Source organism: Pempheris klunzingeri, chromosome 1 (assembly GCF_042242105.1).
Source record: "Pempheris klunzingeri isolate RE-2024b chromosome 1, fPemKlu1.hap1, whole genome shotgun sequence".
Lineage (NCBI taxonomy): Eukaryota > Metazoa > Chordata > Actinopteri > Acropomatiformes > Pempheridae > Pempheris > Pempheris klunzingeri.
In genome coordinates, this window is record NC_092012.1 from 1,799,990 (window position 1) to 1,818,586 (window position 18,597).

Consider the following 18,597-nt stretch of genomic DNA (forward strand, 5'->3'; position numbering starts at 1 on the left):
TGTGCACGCTGGTGTGTAAATGTGGCCTTAATGATGTATGGAGCCAATCCCCCTCCGAGTTGCTTAGCAACAACGGGGATTTGTTTCTCATGGAAGCTGCTCGCCGTCCATCGTTCACTCCAGATCTTACCTTTCCCTTCATCCCCTGCTCCCAACACCTGGCTCATAGCAAATCTTGGATGCATGGAAACTATCCTGACGGGGAAATCCAAAATTTCCATCGTCAGTCGCTCAACCCAGTGACCTCTCAGCGCCGTGATCCTCCTCCACGCAGCGCAAGTTCCCCTTCCCCAAGTTCATATTGCAGACGTGATCAACCAAATCTAAGAAAAATACCAAAAAATAAATCAGCTTCACTGTTTAAAGAACTAAAATCAGTTTTTTAACTCTTCCTATTTACTCATTTTTAAGTATTATCACATTATGATAAAGTAACTTTATCCAAGTCTGATTTGGGTGTCAGGCGGCACTACCATGGCCAAAGGTCATATTTAACCACTGATGAAGCTTCATGTTTAACTGTAAGACACCTGGTGACACTTTAAAGGGGTTTTACCGGCCACGATACATCCAGTATGATCTGAAATGACAATAAGATGCATTTGACCTGCAGATCTTCACATAATTGAACATTCTTTCACTTTTATTAGATTATTCTTCAGTAAATGTATATTTTTCTACATTTGGTTCATTGCTGTGATTATTATTTATGTATATTTATGCTTAAGTATTTAGATTCCGCCAAATGTTTCTGCCTCTTTAGATAGAGATGGATCTGAAATGTGCTGTTATTTGTTTTATGTTGTATAAGCAGCTGAGATTCTCTTCACTTGGTTTGCACAGTTAGCAGTCCTCTTAAGACCACTTGTATTTATTTTTATTTATTCCTTACACCAGTATCACAAATTATCAGTTTGCGTCGAGCGGCGTTACAATCTGTGAAGCTTCATAAACCTGTTTCCACCTTTTTCAAGCAATGTTCTCTTTTCATGTCGCTGCTGTTCGGCACACAGACGTCCTGGCAGCTGCACCCGCCCTCCTTTTGGTGGAGTGGAATTTATAGTTACACTTGGTTTACATCTTTATTTTCATTTGTCTGTTGAGAGACGTTTCACTGTGTGTGTGTGTGTGTGTGTGTGTGTGTGTGTCTTGGGGTTTTCAATCTGCACAGTCAGTTGTTATGTTCTCTGTTCTTTTCATGTTTTATTAATTTTATATGTGCAAATGAATCGACTCTGAGCACCTGAGGCTGCGACTGTAAATGAGATTCACACGACTGAATGTTTTCTCGCTGTTCAACAGGACAGTTGTTGGTATCAGTGTGTGAGTGGATGAGCTGTGATGGAAAAAAGACGTGGAGCTTTTACATTTAGTTTGAAAAATAGGAACGCTTCAGGTTTGTCCTCAGATTTGTTTTGTTTGTGCAGACAAAAAGCCTCTGAGGCAGCAGTTATTGACTTTAAATTCTTAAATACTCGAGACAAAAGATAATTTTCTGCACCTGTCGGGGGGAGAAACCTTCATCATATCAGCAGTGGACTCATTTAATGGACAGCACGTTCTGCCAGTGTGGGTCCACCATCAAGATTCTCTTTGGTCACTGAATGTGTGAGTCTGTCTGATGCTGCAAATAACAGATATTCTACTGAGAGTGTGCTGTTATCATCTGAAGCCAGGTCAGTGTGTGAAGAGCAGCTAAATACAAATTAAAATAGAACTTTTTACCACTTTGGTGTGTGTGCAGAGAGCGATATAACAGCTGTTTGTGGTTAAACCAAAAGGATCTTCCAGGTCTCTCTCTGTAGGGATCCTTTCCATGATGCTGTCACACACTTAGAGTAACACTCTGAGCCTGAGTCTGAGGTAATCTACTTTTTGTTTAACCAGAGAAAAACCATTATATTGCTGTCTTCAAAGCCACCAGACTCCATTGACAAAATCACAAATTTTACATGGCAGCTGCTGGTCTACTGCTGCACTGATTTGTTAGTTTGTTTGTGTTATTGTGTGACTTTGGTGTCTTAAAAGGTTAGTTTGGATCCAAAACAATATTTCTGTAACACACAGTAACACAAACAAACTAAGTGATGTTGCCATGACTCTCATGCTCTGTGAGCTAAAATCTCTGTTTTAGTGAATGTAGTCTGGTGTGTGTGCTGTTTGTGGTTAAACCAAAAGGATCTTCCAGGTCTCTCTCTGTAGGGATCCTTTCCATGATGCTGTCACACACTTAGAATAACACTCTGAGCCTGTCAGTGGATCAAACAAGCTCTTTTAGTGGACCTACTGTGATCAGGTGCAGTTGTCCCAAAGGATCACGTTGCAGCCCGTTTGGTGGCTGCTGGCTGAGGTGATCTACTGGACCAGTTCCAACACTTTTACTACCTACCAGTCATTCACACACCAGGATGTTGTCCTTTAAGGGCAAAGCCTGACTGTTGGTTAAAACCACAATCAATTGGGACCTTTTTTTCCATTTTATTTCATAAAACTTTCATGCCATGATTTGCCACATAAAGGCTCTTTTTAATTCTACACCTTATTAATCCTTTTACTAGTTGTTGTTTTAACATAATTAAAGAACATTAAGTGTAAGCTGTTGTTCTACCTCCACCTCCAGAGCAGCCTCAGTGTGTGGAGCTGTATGGATTTAACAAGAGGACGATAACATGGATGATAAAAGGATCATATCACACCACGGTGTCATGCTGCTACATTTTACCAAGCAGATATCACACGAAGCCATCGAGCTGTCACCCCCCCTCTACCTTACGGGGGTGTGACCACATAAACAAGCATCCTGGACATGTTTTAGTGCTCGCTGGGTCTGAACTCTACTGGAGGGGTGAACACCATCCTCCTTCATTTACTGTCTGAATGAGTCGGACACGTTGCCGAAGGTGTTCAGCTGTGTTGGGATGCTGCTGAAGGTCACAGCAGATGATGGGTCAGATCCTGAGCGCTGGATGACCTGTGTGTCTCTGCACATGTCTCCTTTCATTTGTCACATGTGTGTATTAGTATTATCAGCACTGATGGAGCAGCAGGCAGATTGTCTGAGGCTCATTACAGATCCGTTGCATCATTACTGGTGATACATTCTGTCTGAAGGTACGCTAAAGGATGTTAGAAGCAGCTTAAATGCAGGAAATGTGTTTTGGGTGATTAAGAAACTAAAAACACAGCAGGTTTTTTTCAGCTTCCCGTTTGTATCCAGACTCTACACGACCTGAACTACCAGGAAAGGACGCAGTTTGCACACCTACTGTCAGAGCCGCCACAAGGACCAGCCTACTACTTGGATTCCACTATTTGTGGCTCCACCGTGCAGCTGTGCAGAGCAGTCGCTCTCTCATGGGAGGGAGAGAGAGAGAGGAAGGGGAGGTGTGTGAGGGGTGGGGTAAGGGAAGTCGTGTGTGTTTGTGTGTGTATGTGTGTGTGTGTGTGTGTGTGAGAGAGAGAGAGCGGAGGGGGCGCGCTGGTAGTGAAGGTGTGAGCGGGATCATGTGCGCTGCGCGCGGCAGCTCCTCTCCGCAGAGCCGCTGTCCTCGGTGCTGAGAGGGAAAAGTCCTGTGATGTGCACGAACCGTGGCGACAAGTCGGAGTAGCAAAGGAGAGAAAATGAAGTCGATCATCAATGCCTTAAAAAAGGAAGGTAAGCAGCCTCCTCTTCGTGCTCCACCTCTCAGACCAGGCGCGCTGGTTCGCGGTCAACTTTCACCGGAATAAAGGGACGATTCTCAGTTTGTCCTTCAGGAAAAGTGCTCAGGCGTCGCTTTGCTCTTTGTTAAAAAGTGCTCCGCATCATTTGGCGTGTTTTGCTGTCGCTTCTGGGCTGATGGGTGCTGATGGGTGCTGATGGGAGCTGATGGGTGCTGATGGGTGCCGGTGGGTCTGTGCGTATTTGGGTTACAAGAGTAAATCCGCGAGTTTGTTGGACGGAGAAGAAAAAAGGAGGCAGCGCCGATATTGGAGCAGGTTTTTTTTAGGTCACAGAGGGAGAGATGGAAGAACGGGACTCCGAGGTGGAGAAACCACCCACGGACATGACTACGTGCCGTTCCCCCCACCAGAGCCCCTCCATCTGCCGCTGTGTGAAACCATGGTGGAGGCTTGACGCTTCCCTTCCTCCGCTGCGTTTTTCTCAATGAAGCGACAGGAGGAGTGAGCAGACTGAGTTCAGGGCTTCTAAAGAACTCTAATGCTGATAATAATAGTAATAATAAAGTGGGGCTGACTGGTTTAATAGAGCAGCTCAGTGAGGCTCCCTTCTGTGAGACGTTTGCAAAAGTTGCAAGTTGGTACCAAAGTGCAGCAGGAAGAAGAGTTTTAGGATGTCAGTGAGGAACCTGAGCCACTAAAGACACTTTTATTAGGAGAAGAACAGTGTTTTTAGTGTCCTACGCTCTGGTCCTGTGTGTGTCTTTGTGGGGAAATTCACAAATCCTGACAGCAGTGATCTAAACGTCTGTGGCGATGGGTTCTGCACTAGAACTTAGGTTTTTCTGAGCGCTCTTTATCAGATCTGATCTCTTAAGCTTCACATGCTGGGATTTATTGCAAAGATCCCAAACGGACAGACTGGGAGGTTTGCCCCCCCCAGGTGATGATTGTTGATGCTGACTCTAAAGTCTCACAACACTAAATGTAAAACTTAATCTGAAATAATCCAAACTATAAATACTGCGAGCACTAATTTGAGCTTCGGGGGACGTATGAATCATCAGCGCTTTGCGTCACAGCTGACAGAGTAGTTTCACATGGCTGTAATTTACCCATCTGTCACCTCGTCAGAACAGGCGACACCAGGAAATGTATGTAAAGTGCCTCCCTCTGGCTGCTTGCTGCCCCCCGTCCTTCCCCTAAACACACACAGGACATCATTTTGTATTCACACATATGACATGAAGGCGCTCAGATAGGGAGGGGGCTTTGTTCTCGGCTCAAGTGAACCAAGAGGAAATGTCCTCCGGGCTTTAAGGAACGTCCTGAAGTCATTAGAGCGGCTACACGAGAGCACGGAGCAGCGTTGGTCTAAACGGCTGTCAGATCTGGACGTGTAATCAGCACGGTGTGGAGAGTCTGACGTCTCCTGCCGGTGGGAACACAGCTCAGTGTGAAGGGTTTCCTTTAGAGCCTCTCCTGCTAAACCATATCTGAGAACACAGACACTTGTCCTGCACTAGTTTTAAACCACATCAGATTACACTTGGTGCACCGCCGGCCTCAAGACTCCAACAGCAGCCAGATGGAGCCACTTCCACTCACCCAACCTTAACAGCTCCACCTGACGGGTGAATTTCCTCCACAAATGTTGCTGAACCGTCGATAACTTTATGATTTTAACTGTTGACGACACGAGAAGAAAGAACAAGTGATGGAGACCTCCTCTGGTCTGACGCCGCTGTCTTCTCTAAGTGTCCATAAGACCTTCTGATCTGCTCTGAAGTGAAGGGAAGAAGAACCAATCGATTCATTCATCTGTTAATATGTTATTCTATTTAGATGGCGCTTCTTTAAAAGAAGTTACAGAGCTCTTCACACGCAGTTAATGAAAGGTAATGAGCAAAAGTTCAAATACAAAAATGAAACATGGTGAAAGATCTGCTCAGCTTTGGCTGAAGTTTGAGAAAGATCATATTGAACATGGAAGTGTCTCCTGTTGATCGGAGACGATGTTCAGCTTCATCATCGCTGCTGTTGATGACAGTCTGGAGGTGAAGATCACACGTGTGTGGTGCTTAACCATTTAAATAATTAGCCTTTTGACCTGGAGGTCACTTTAAGCCTGTCTGTTACATCACGGGTGTGAGCAGGCGTGATGATGAGCGATGTGACGACAGAGAGCAGCATCTCAGCTCAAGTTAACCTGATGAAGCTCTCGGTCCTGCAGAGTTTGTCCTCTATTCACTCTCTCATCCAAATTTAGTGTTTTTTTTGCTCTGTTTCTTCCTTTTCTGTGCCGATTGCAGCATAAATTAGTAAAGTGAGAAGGCGCCCCGGTGGCCTCGTGAATCACAAGACCCCCAGTTCACGTCCGGCCGGGGAGCTTTGCTGCTTGTCCTCCATGTCTCTCCCTTCATCCCCTGTCTTTCCTCTACTGTCGGTGTCTGATGAAGGGATGGAGTGCTGAAAAAACAAAAGATAGAGACAAGAACTAGTCAGACAAACTCTTTGTGATGATGCAGTGTGTGCTCCTTCCTCCTGTGTGGGGCTTTTAGTCTTTGTGGGTTGTCATTCATCCTAAAATCTAATCTCAGCATGAGGAAAATATAAACAGCTTCTGATCGATTCGATCTATCATTGGAAGGCACACAGTTGGACATCAGTTTTAGCAGACTGGGTGTGTGCATGGCAGCTGCTTTGGAGATGTTATATATTAAATCAAAGTACAGCAATAAGGTACAACACCAGCTGTTTTTATGTATTTTGGGCCCGAACTGACAGATCCAGTGGATCACCTCAGCCGGCAAACAAGCTGTAATGGCTGCAGTGTAATTCTGTGGGGCAATTACACCAGTTCAAAGCACATCCACTGCTCGTTATCCAAAGTGTCTGACAGCATTACGGATATCATCCCTACAGAGGTGGACCTGTAAGATTCTTTTTGTTGAACAAGATCACTTGGTTCAAAGCCCACCAGACTCCATTAACAAAAACAGTGATTTTACAGTGGAGCTGCTGGTCTGCTGCCGTCTTCACTTAGTTTGTTTGTGATGTTGTGTGACTTTGGTGTTTTTAAAGGGTTAGTTTGGATCCAACACAATGTTTGTATAACACAGCAGGACACAGACAAATGGAGGCAGTGGTACACCAGCCACTGCTTTGTTCTGCAAGCTAAAATTACTGCTATTGTCACTGGAGTCTGGTGGGTTTGAGTAGTGCATAACTTTTTTTATACTTTGATGGGGCAAAGTTGCCCAATGAATGTTTTTATTTTAAAATAGTTAACTGAAAGTGTTCCTGTTTAAAGTGCATCCAGATCAATAACTTAAATTAACATAAAGAAAAGAACTTTGAATGTCTAAACCCGTCCCCTTCACAGAGATCCTCAGAGGCTCTGGGGTCTACAGATGGCCATCCTCTATAATCTGGCCTTCTTGCTGTTTGTCCCCGTGTGAACCAGGTGTTCGTCAAAGTCATCCAATCCAGGCGGCTCAGTGCTAAAAATACCAGCAACAGTGGCAGCCTGTAGGTCATAAATGTGAAGATTTAACCTTGATATCACTTTACGATCAGCACACCGACCGGACTGCTGGGGGGCAAAAAGCCGTCCTCGTGCAACAACCCAGTGTATTAGCGTAATGTCAACATCATCACTTAGCGTGGCTGAGTGTTTCCACACTCGCTGACCTCTGACATGCTTTCTGTGTTTCAAGAGCGTTTAATTATACAGATTCCACTGATTGCTTTTCCAACTGTTACGTAAGAAGCTCGGATTGTTTTCGCTCCTCAACCCCTTTTTACTTGATAATTAATTCCTGGCAGTGGTTTGTGTGCGAGAGATTCAGGGGCAGAGGGAGCGATGGAGAGAGGAAGTCCAGCCACAGTCCAAACCTGCCCCACCAGCTTGGAGGCCACATGCACCTCAGGGACTCGCACACAGAGCCTGCTAGCTCCTAAATGTGCTAGCTCATTAGATTTTAGCACCTCTTCTCTTCATCAACACGTCTGCTGTAGACACACAGAGAGAGAGAAAGGTCTGAGATATTAGCCTGGGAGAGTGATAATGACTCAGTGAATCCCCCCTCAGATGTTCGGGCTGCCAGGAAGCGAACAGCAGGAAACTGCTCCACGTCTAACCGGCGATGACGCTGGCCTGGTGCCGCCGTATTAATCAACCCCCCAATCAGGTGATGCTTATTGGAGTGGCTGCAGGCCCTGTTCTGCTCTCCCTGCACCGAGCAGAGCCGGCGATGGCAGTTATAGGCTCGTCATCTCGGAGTTTAATGGAGGAATGTATCCATGGGGAAATCAAGGCCAACCTCCATCGCTTGTTCGGTCCGACAGTATAGTGCAGGCAGCGGGGGCCGGAGGAACTCAGCTCTGCTCATGTAATCCTCATAATCATGCTAATGATGGTCAGACAGAGAGAGAGAGAGAGAGAGAGAGAGAGACATGGCCAATCACCAGTCTCAGTTCAATATTTCCTGTGTGTCTGAGCTGCTGTATGTGTATGGGAGAGACAATTATATCCTTTCTTTATTGGCTTTAGCTGCCTTGTGTTGGAGAGGGCCCACGTAGTCGGAGAGGTAGAGATTAGATTTTGATGGATGGATGAGAAGAAGAAAAAAAAACTCAGGACATGTGCAATAACAGCAGAGAAGGGACATGAGGGCTGATGGATGGATAGATAGATGGATGGATGGACGTGTATGTGTGCACATGGTCTCCAAGCAAGTCTGACGTCACTAAGAGGAAAAAAATAGCACATCCGAAGAAAAGGTAAGCTGTTAACACGTCCTCTCACCTCCCTCCCTGTGGTGCACCAGTCCTGATACACACTGTGCCTCCAGCAGAGCACACCGATGGCTTAATCTGGGTTTAGATTTTATGCAAAGGCTTAACCGCAGTGCCATCTTTGGCTGGCATTTCTAGTTTAGAGTCAGATGGATCAATCACACGTGATAAGGTTTGATTATATTTTCCACTCATAGAACTGGAGTTACGTCCAGGTAACCTTTTAATGACCCATTCTCATGACCGTGAGGGACACCGCTGCCATGTGATCACATCGTTCAGAGGGTTTACAGTGGACATGGCTTTGCTGGATGTGTGCTGGGTTGGGAGTGAGTTGCTGCCCCGAGTGGAGGAGGTGTTGTTCACCAGTGAGGGTAAAATGGAGCGCGAGATGGACGGACGGCTCGGTGCGGCGTCAGCAGTGATGCCGGCGATGCACTGGAGCGTTGTGGGGAAGAGGGAGCTGAGCCGGAAGGAGAAGCTCTTGATTTACCAGTCGATCCACGTTCCAACCCTCACCTGAGGTCATGAGCTCTGAGGAGCTCTGAGGGTGAGGAGCTCTGAGGGTGAGGAGCTCGGAGTAGTGCTGCGGAGTAGTGCTGCTGCTCCTTCACATCGAAAGGAGCCAGTTGAGGTGGTTCGGGCATCTAGTCAGGACGCCTCCTGGGTGGTTTTCCAGACTTGTCCCTCTGGGAGGAGACCCCGGGGCAGACCCAGAACCCACTGGAGGGATTACATCTCTCATCTGGCCTCGGGACGCCTCAGGATCCCCCAGGGGGAGCTGGAAAGCGTTGCTCAGGAGGAGGGCGTCTGGAGTGCTTGACCTGTTGCCATCGCAACCCGACCCCGGATAAACGGGAGATAATGGATGGATGTGTGCCACTGAAAAGGAGAAGGTTACACTCTAGTGTTGTCTTCAAACGCCAATAATCTCCATCAGCCCAAGCCGACCAGTCACAGTTCTCACCGTCTCCACCTTCCAGGCAGATAATGCAGATGTGGTCGATGCACTGGCTAATTAAAGTGTGACCGAGTGCTCCCAAGAATGAAATACCACAGTTGCAAGAGGGATAGACACCCCTTTTATTATGCAAATGATTGTACAGTATGTGCTCAGCTAGTGGGAATTAATGAGCATCAGAATGTCAGCGGTTTTATGGATAAAGTCCAGAACTCAGAGCACCAGTTAATCCGTTTGCACATATAGTGTTCTCCATCCCAGCCGTGCGTTGTGTCTCACAGCTGCTCTTCACATACAGTCTGATACGGAAATGATTGTTATTATCAGAAGTAGTGATGGTAATTGTATTTGAGCCATAAAGTGTGTGTGAAGGATGGCTGGACACACTGGCATGGATTCAGTGTTTTCCACACTTCCTTTTAACGCCGTGCTGCAGAAACCAGCATGTCTGACCCCATAATCATCCTGTTACAGGAGGAAAAATGCTCCGCTTTGCTTGTATGTATTTAAACCAATCACCGTCGTCATGGTCGGCGCCCAGTGGCTAAATTGCTGCAAAAGAACATGCAGTAAAAGACACATGTCGAACAGGTGCTCTGTACATTTCTACAACCATTCACCTGGAGAGCCTGCTCACGACCCAAGGCTTTGTCACAACTTGTCATTTTAGGTTGCTAGTGTCATGTAGTTATACCCACAGCCTGAGACGAGCACGAACTTGGTCTCTCACGTGGGAAGGGAAGACAGTGAATGTAAAGGGTGCGAACAGTATTTAGCAGGAAAGATTGCAATATATAACATATCAATTTGAAAGATCAAGTAATGTCAGAACACCACTGGATGTGAAAATAAAACTAGAATAGATACTGATCTGAACTGTCTGACAGCAGCAGTGTTAACACTGACCTGAGATGGTGAACAGCATTAAAAAGCAAGAACGTTTTAATCCGTTATCCTCCAGCTGAGGTTGGACTCTGACTGACGGCACTACATCGATCAGGGACGGCAATACGATGTTTTGTGCTGTTTGTTGCTGCCTGAATCACTTGTGGTGACATCAGCCTGCTGATTGGTATTTTCTCAGATTGATTGATTTTAAAAACAGCATGCACCGTGTCCAGGGTGGTGGTGCCCCCCCATTTGGTGCCTTACGTACAGTGAAGGACCATGAAACGGTCTGTTTAGCTGTTGTAGTCGCAAAACGAGGAAGAGGAGGGAGCGACAACGACAAGTATCCATGTCGACCTTTACATCAGTGCAAAACTAGGGTATGCAAATTAATTGAATTAGTTATTCATTAATTATTCATTAGCATTGATTTCTATCATGCTGTACCACAAAGATCATGTGAAGCCAGTCGGGGCGGCTGTGAGTCAATCAGAAGGTCGGGGGTTCGATCCCCAGCTCCTATGGGTCAACATGTTGAAGTGTCCTTGGAGACACTGAACCCCAACTTACTCCTGAAGCAGCTTCAGTGTGTGAATGTGTGTGAAAGAAAGAACAGTCTCCTCCTAATGACATTCCTCCTGTATGAATGATGTGTGAATGGGTGACCATTTAGCATTTAGCAGTCTGGACCACAGCTCGTGTGACTCTCCTCAAACTAACACTGCGGCTTTAAAGTTGTATTTCTCTCATTACGCCGTCAGTTGTGTCTCTAAAGTGATCAATCCCTCAATTTATAATAATAATAATACATTTTATTTAAAAACACCCAAGGACACCGTACAAGACAGATAAAAACAAACAGTGAAAAAACAAGTTTAAAAAAGGGGGAGATCTGCAGAGTGATAGTTGTGATTTAAAGATAGTCAAGGTATTGATGTTACGGATTATTATTATTATTAATCCCTCAATTTATTTCAGCTAACAGATTTAAATTTGCTGTGTGAGTGTGTGTGAGTGTGTGCATGCACTCACTCCATGTGATCAGCACTCATGCTGCTGGTGCAGATGTTGTTGCTGGTAGAGACTCCAGCTCCCTGTGACCCTGCACAAGAAGAGCAGGTGCAGAAAATAGAAACGTACAGCAGCGCTTTGATTTTAACGCTCTTGATTCTTGGAGGGAAAAAAAAAAAAAAAAAAAGCATTTCAGTTCTCCAGCCAGCTCGTGTTCTAACCATGTATTAGTGGAGCGGCTGCAGGATTCAAACAGGCGGTACTGTACCGCAGATTCTGCCACCTTTTACACTGGGTGACTGACAAATGGTGTGGTTGTTATTAGAGACACCAGAGAACCAAGGTCAGTGTGACATTTCCTCTGATAATGGTTGAGAGGTCAGGGTTAGGGGCCCTTTATCATCAGTCACACACTCACATAGAAAAATCCTAGTGGTGATTTCTTTTACTGATGAGAATATGAACAAAGAATGTGTTTTTAATAGGAATAAAGTTTCTTGTTAAGCAAACAATATGAGTGTGTTTGTGGATCTGCACGTATTTAAGCCAAATGTTTTTATCTGTTTTTTTTTTATCTGCAAGTTCTTTTCTGTTATTTTTGGAATGATCACTTGAACTGATCTCACCAGTTCAGGTTAAACTACAGCTTCAGCTCACTGAGGATCATGTGTTCTCAGCTATGTCTCATCCTTCATCATTTAAAGACACACAAGCACTTTTCTAATAGACGTCCCTCGTTCCTCTGCAGTGCCTTTCCGTGAGGCTCCAGCCTACTCCAAACGCCGCCGGGGTCCGTCTTCTGGCAACGGCAGCGGAAACGACCAGTCCCCCTCCTCGTTGTCAGCGCCGCGGGTCCTCCTGCGCTCCAACAGCGACAACAACCTAACAGTCAGCCAGTACCAGCAGCAGCACGGTTCTCCTGGCAACTGGGCCCCCCATCTGCAGCAGCACCAACACGCCCAGCCCCACCTGCACAGGGCCCCCCAGCAGGGTCACTCGCAGCCTGGCTCCTCAGCATTACATCGCAGCCTGTCACCCCAGCTGCTCCAGCAGATGCCCAGCGGCAGCCCCAATGGCAACGTGGTGGTCCGGACCATGGGGAGGGGGGCGAGGAGCCGGTCTCCCTCCCTCAGCCGGCTGGGGGAGGAGGCCCGACGGGCTTTACCTTCACAGCGCCAGCCCAGGTGAGTGGAGAGTCTGAGTGTGAGTGAGTCAGAGGGAAGCAGGGACAGTCTGAGGTGTCCGTCTGTTTCTCTTCACGACATCCAGAATGACTAACCTGGATGTCAGAGGTGAACTCATGACTCACACACATATTACTGTCAATATTTAGCCGCCATCTTCCGGCACAGCTGTGAGCTGGTCAGGGACGGCTCTCTGCCGTCACCTTTAAGATGTCACCACCATCACTTCTACACTTGCCTGTCCAGAGACAGTTTGGTCTGGAGAAATCTACAGGCTTTATAGATATACATTCAGATAGACCATAACCTGGTTGTTGCAGTGCATGAAAAGCTTTCTCTGACTAACCTTGTTACATAAAGGGGAGTTACACCAATTTTAGTACGTATGAAAATAGTTGTTTACTGCCTGTAGTGTCTGCTGACGGAGCTGTGTGGAGCCCTGAATGATGTGACTTCAGTCAGCATCAGTTGTGGCTGAACACTACAAGTTAGAGAATAAAGTGCTGAGGGTAAAAAGTCAACGTTAGAAGCCATTAGCTGTCGTCTGATGACGGTTTAGCCTTCGGGGACGAGGGCCACTGATCCAGGGCTCCTAGCAGATGTCTGGATGAATATCCTGGCAAAGACCCATATGAATGCAGATCATTAATTCATAAAAACAAGAAAATAAAAAGCTGCAGCTTCATTAGATGATAGCTGATTGTCCTCTCAGACATGACGGATCAGTACCACTCAGTAACACGCAAACAGAAACCAATGGCTTGCCTACAGATTCTGGATTCACATGCAGATATTATTCATAGAGATTCAAAAGAAGTGAGATCTCTGTAGCCTGCTGCTGAGGGACAACACAACATTAGCCGCTATTAGCATAACACACCTGAATCCCCTACCCAGCTGTCAGCGGCAGAGTTGCATTGTTGGTGATGTAGGCATCATTTTACTTGAACAGTGTGACACATAAACATAGTGAATGAGGCTTCCTGAATAAATAAAGTACATCTCTGTAGAAACTGCGCCCCCATCAGTCTTGTTTTAATGTAGTTTTTCAACGCTGCGCTGAACACAAACTCCTTTCACCTCTATTGGAGGCAGAAATCACACATGAAGCCTGAAACTCTCTGCATGAAAAGAAAAATGTTTATTCTGTATTCGTTTGTGTATTTGTTCGGGTAATTTGGGTGAACTAAGCCTTTAAGCAAGGTCACCCTGATGGCAGCTGTGGGGGTGGGAGCTCCCAGTGTGCAGTCTTCACTTACTGTATGTACAGTATACATCCTTTCCCACCATCCCCCCCCCCATGCGAGATGACGCGCTCCTCTGGGAAACGTGCCATCAAAAGGACTCTGGCTTCCTACAGTAGCCATGGCAACCGTTGCTATGGTTGCCCTACAGACACTTGCAAATGCATGCAAGTTTGCATGCGTTCAGTATATGTACTTCATGTAGGAGAGCTCGGTCTAACTTTAGGTCCGTGTGTGTGTGTGTGTGTGTGTGTGTGTGAGTTCATTCAGAAATGCCACCATGTAAATGTGTGTGTGTCTGTCAGTGGTGTGTGTGAGAGCATGTGATCGGAGGAGGATTAAAGTGCGACAGACGTTTATCTTGGAGCGATAGAACTGTCAATCCCGATTAAGACGCTCTCTGGCCTCTTACTCTACCTCCTCCTCCTCCTCCTCTTCCTCCCTCTCCTCCTCCTCCTCATCCTCATCCTTGGCAGATGGACACATTTGGAAGCACTCTGCTGCACCAACACTACCCACACTCTGTAGCTCTGCCTCTGTCCAATGTCGAGGAGGAGAGAGGACAGAGGAGAGGAGAGGAGAGGAGAGGAGAGGAGAGGAGGGAGGAGGGAGGAGAGGAAAGAGGAGAGGAGGGAGGAGAGGAGGGAGGAGAGGAGAGAGGATGGAGGAGAGGAGGGAGGAGAGGAGAGGAGAGGAAAGAGGAGAGGAGGGAGGAGAGGAGGGAGGACAGAGGAGAGGAGGGAGGACAGAGGAGAGGAGAGAGGAGAGGAGGGAGGAGAGGAAAGAGGAGAGGAGGGAGGAGAGCAAAGAGGAGAGGAGAGAGGAGAGGAGGGAGGAGAGGAAAGAGGAGAGGAGGGAGGAGAGGAAAGAGGAGAGGAGGGAGGAGGGCGGAGAGAGGACAGAGGAGAGGAGGGAGGACAGAGGAGAGGAGAGAGGACAGAGGAGAGGAGAGAGGACAGAGGAGAGGAGGGAGGAGAGAGGACAGAGGGGAGGAGGGAGGAGAGGAGAGGAGAGGAGGGAGGAGAGGAGGGAGGAGAGGAGGGAGGAGGGAGGGAGGAGAGGAGAGAGGATGGAGGAGAGGAGGGAGGAGAGGAGAGGAGGACAGAGGAGAGGAGAGGAGGGAGGAGAGGAGGGAGGAGAGGAGGGAGGAGGGAGGGAGGAGAGGAGAGAGGAGAGGAGGGAGGACAGAGGAGAGGAGGGAGGAGAGGAGGGAGGAGAGGAGGGAGGAGGGAGGGAGGAGAGGAGAGAGGATGGAGGAGAGGAGGGAGGAGAGGAGAGGAGAGGAAAGAGGAGAGGAGGGAGGAGAGGAGGGAGGACAGAGGAGAGGAGGGAGGACAGAGGAGAGGAGAGAGGAGAGGAGGGAGGAGAGGAAAGAGGAGAGGAGGGAGGAGAGCAAAGAGGAGAGGAGGGAGGAGAGCAAAGAGGAGAGGAGGGAGGAGAGGAAAGAGGAGAGGAGGGAGGAGGGCGGAGAGAGGACAGAGGAGAGGAGGGAGGACAGAGGAGAGGAGAGAGGACAGAGGAGAGGAGAGAGGACAGAGGAGAGGAGGGAGGAGAGAGGACAGAGGGGAGGAGGGAGGAGAGGAGAGGAGAGGAGGGAGGACGGAGGAGAGGAGAGGAGAGGAGGGAGGACAGAGGAGGGAGGAGAGGAGAAAGGACAGAGAGAGGAGAGGAGGGAGGACAGAGGAGGGAGGAGAGGAGAAAGGACAGAGAGGAGAGGAGAAAGGACAGAGAGAGGAGGGAGGAGAGGAGAAAGGACAGAGGAGGGAGGAGAGGAGAGGAGAGAGGAGAGGAGAGGAGAGGAGGGAGGAGAGGCACAGTGCATTATTGGGAAAATGTGAAGACGAAGCAGCACTAGGATGAAGAGCAGAGGGAGGAGGAGGTTGAGGGTGGAGGGGACGGAGTTAAGGGAAGACAAGTGACGGAGGAGATGAAAGAAGGGCCAGAGAAGTGGGGGAGGACAGTTTCCTTTGCTTCGGCAGTAACGTGAACATCACATCATGTCTTCTGACATGAGGGGGGGGTTGTAATAGTCGACAGAAGAGCTGTTTGAGCTGCAGAGTGAAACATGCCTCTGCTTCTGGACATCAGGTAGTTTGATACCAGATCACCAGATCACCAGATCACCAGATCCTTTAAACCACTCCCAGTGGTGGTGTCAGTGAGTCTGTAACAGTGAATGACACTTTCTGATCAAATAGCTTTGCTTGTGATGTTTGTGCTGCAGCCTTTGTTTAAAGTGCTGAAGAGATTCCTCGTGTGTCATGTGATCACGCTTCCAGGATTTTCTCCTTTTTTTGGGTTTGCAGGTTGAATATCTTCAGGTTTTGACAGGACGTCAGTATTTCCTGACTTTTGAAAGACAAAATGAAAACCAAAAGAGTGATTATCAGATGAACTGATAGTGGAGCTGCAGTGATTCGCTGTTAGTCCAGTTAATTAAAACTGTTTTGATAATGAGTCACTTTTGACTGCTGGTCCAACAAAACAGAAGAAAAAGTCACCTTGAGCTCCAGAAAAGTGTCACTGACACTGAAGGACTGAAGGAAAACTGAGTTCATCATTAAAGCTGTCAGATGAATTGATCATCATGGTAAAATAAAGAGCTGATACACCTGTTAATCTGTGTGTTCAGAGGGCAGGAGGATCCTTCACTGACTAATGATGTAGGTCTGTAACCTGCTCACTGCGTCCTGTCACATCTCCTCCTGGCCCAGTTGTAGAAACCAGGCAATTAGTGACCTGCTGAGCTCCTGAAGGGGGGGGGGCACATTTATATGATTATTATTGTTTTAAAGGTTTTAAATTTTTCTCATTGTCAAAACCCAACACCAGATTGATCCTATTGATCCCACTAGCACACACTGTGTGTGTATCAGAGTAGACTTCCTCCTCTGTGCTGTGGAGCCTCACTGTTGGCTGCATGATGACATAATGCTTTCACAGAGGACATTCAGGTTAGGACTTCTACTGAGACCTATTTATGTGCCCCCCCCCCTGCCCCCCAGGGCACCATGGATGCATAATTGTCCCACTTTAAAACCCCAGTAATGATCACATGCAAGTATTGTCTGACTTGCTTTAAAATCACTGAGATTTAATGATGACACGTCTCCGTGGAAACGACCTGCTGATGTTGGTCCGAGCCCCTCCCTCCCTCCCTCCCTCCCTCCCTCCCTTCCCTCCCTCCCTCCCCCCCAGCTGCACTTTATTGCCCCCAATTCTCCCACTTTCTCTCTTTTCTCCTCCTGCTGTCGTTTCTTCTTCCTCTCCTATCCACAGTCCCTCCCCCCTCCCTCCCCATCCTCCCTCCCCATCCAACCTCCGCCCACGCACACACATGACAACATCTCCACGGAAACCCTTTACTCCCGCTTGACATGTCGTTTGACGCATGCACATGTGAGCCCACAGTCACACACACACACACACACACACACACACACAGTGACAGCTGTCAGTCAGTCCCATGGTGTCATGGCAACAGCTTCCCAGCTCGATGTGGTGAGAAATGAGATGTGTCCGTTGTCAGGACAGACAGATCTGTGGACAGCTGAAGGCTGGCAGGACTTAACAGCCTGTTAACGATCGAACACGCGGCTGTTTTGAGTTTGAACAGGACGAGGTGTTTTACCGTGCCGCCGTGACGTGGTGGGGGCCGTCACACAGGAAGCACCGTCACCGTGTCCACCTCATGAAGACACCACACTGCAGCGGAGGCCTGAAGGCTGATAAACAAAATAAGATCACACCACAGAGAAGATTTCCTCTGTGAGCTTGACATGATTATAAAACTCCCTTGATTGATCTGATCCTGTCACGAAGCACGAAACAATAAAACACAGACGACCAAGTGAGAAAAAAAACGTAGAAAACAAGATAAGAAAGAGTAAATCAGATCGTGTGTCCTGTCGATGATCATCTTCAGTGTTGGAACTTCACTCTCTAGCACTGAGCTTCTTCCTTCTTCAGCTGCTGCTGGTTTGCTGCCACCAACCGCCTGGAAAAACATGAAGCTGTTGGTAGGAATGTGTGTGGTGGCGTCACTGTGTGCTTGAGACACAGACTGATAGAACCATTGTTCCACAGCACCTCTAGTGGGCGAAACCCTCCCAGTCTGCTGGGCTCAGATCAGATCGACACTCCCACAGTTAGTTATCGCCCCACTGTGCAGCTCCCCTCAGCTCTACTGAGCCTCTTAGGCCCTTTAGCTCATTGTTTCTGCTTGTCTCTCAGGGCAGGTAACAGCTTTCAGCGAAGAAGCTCTGATGAACCCACTGTGCACCAATGACATACACTACTCACTAAAGTTAGGGATATTTGACTTTCAGGTGAAATATATGGAAAATGTAAAAAGTGAATGCTACAGTGATATTATATCATGAAAGTAGGACATTTAAGTAGAAGCATGCACTGGTGATTTTATTCATCTTAAACAATTTATTGAAAGAAAATCTACCAACAGTGGTAGGTATACCACAACAAAACATGTTCAGTGTCTCAATAAATTGGGACGTGGCCAAAGGACGTCCACTCCTCTCCTTTCTGTGACTCTTCCAGTCTCTGTATCACTGTTCCAACCTCCTGATGACACTCTGTGACCCTCTAAGCTCAGTGAACACCTCCGTCTGAGGACTTCCTGTTTGAAGCCTCCAGTGTTGAGGTGCTGCTGATCAACTGTTAGGTGTCGTCTTGGTCTCATGATGTCAGAATGTGAACAGCAGGATGAGGAGGACTGTTTAAATACCAATTCTAACTGAAGCAGGAAATGTATTGGTGGATTCATGGATCAAACCTGTTGTGAATGTTGCTGTTAAGCTTCTTGTTAGAGAACAGCAGCTGGTGCAGAAAG

The 18,597-nt window shown here is 47.4% G+C and overlaps 1 protein-coding gene across 1 annotated transcript in view; it reads left to right on the plus strand.

The window, feature by feature from the left end:
* LOC139219884 (SH3 and multiple ankyrin repeat domains protein 2-like) overlaps positions 1 to 18,597 on the plus strand; it is a 134,754-nt gene that overhangs the window by 47,369 nt on the left and 68,788 nt on the right. The window contains exon 10 of the mRNA XM_070852268.1: positions 12,069 to 12,504. Coding sequence (XP_070708369.1) covers positions 12,069 to 12,504 — 436 coding nt within the window. The remainder of the gene's footprint in view (positions 1 to 12,068; positions 12,505 to 18,597) is intronic.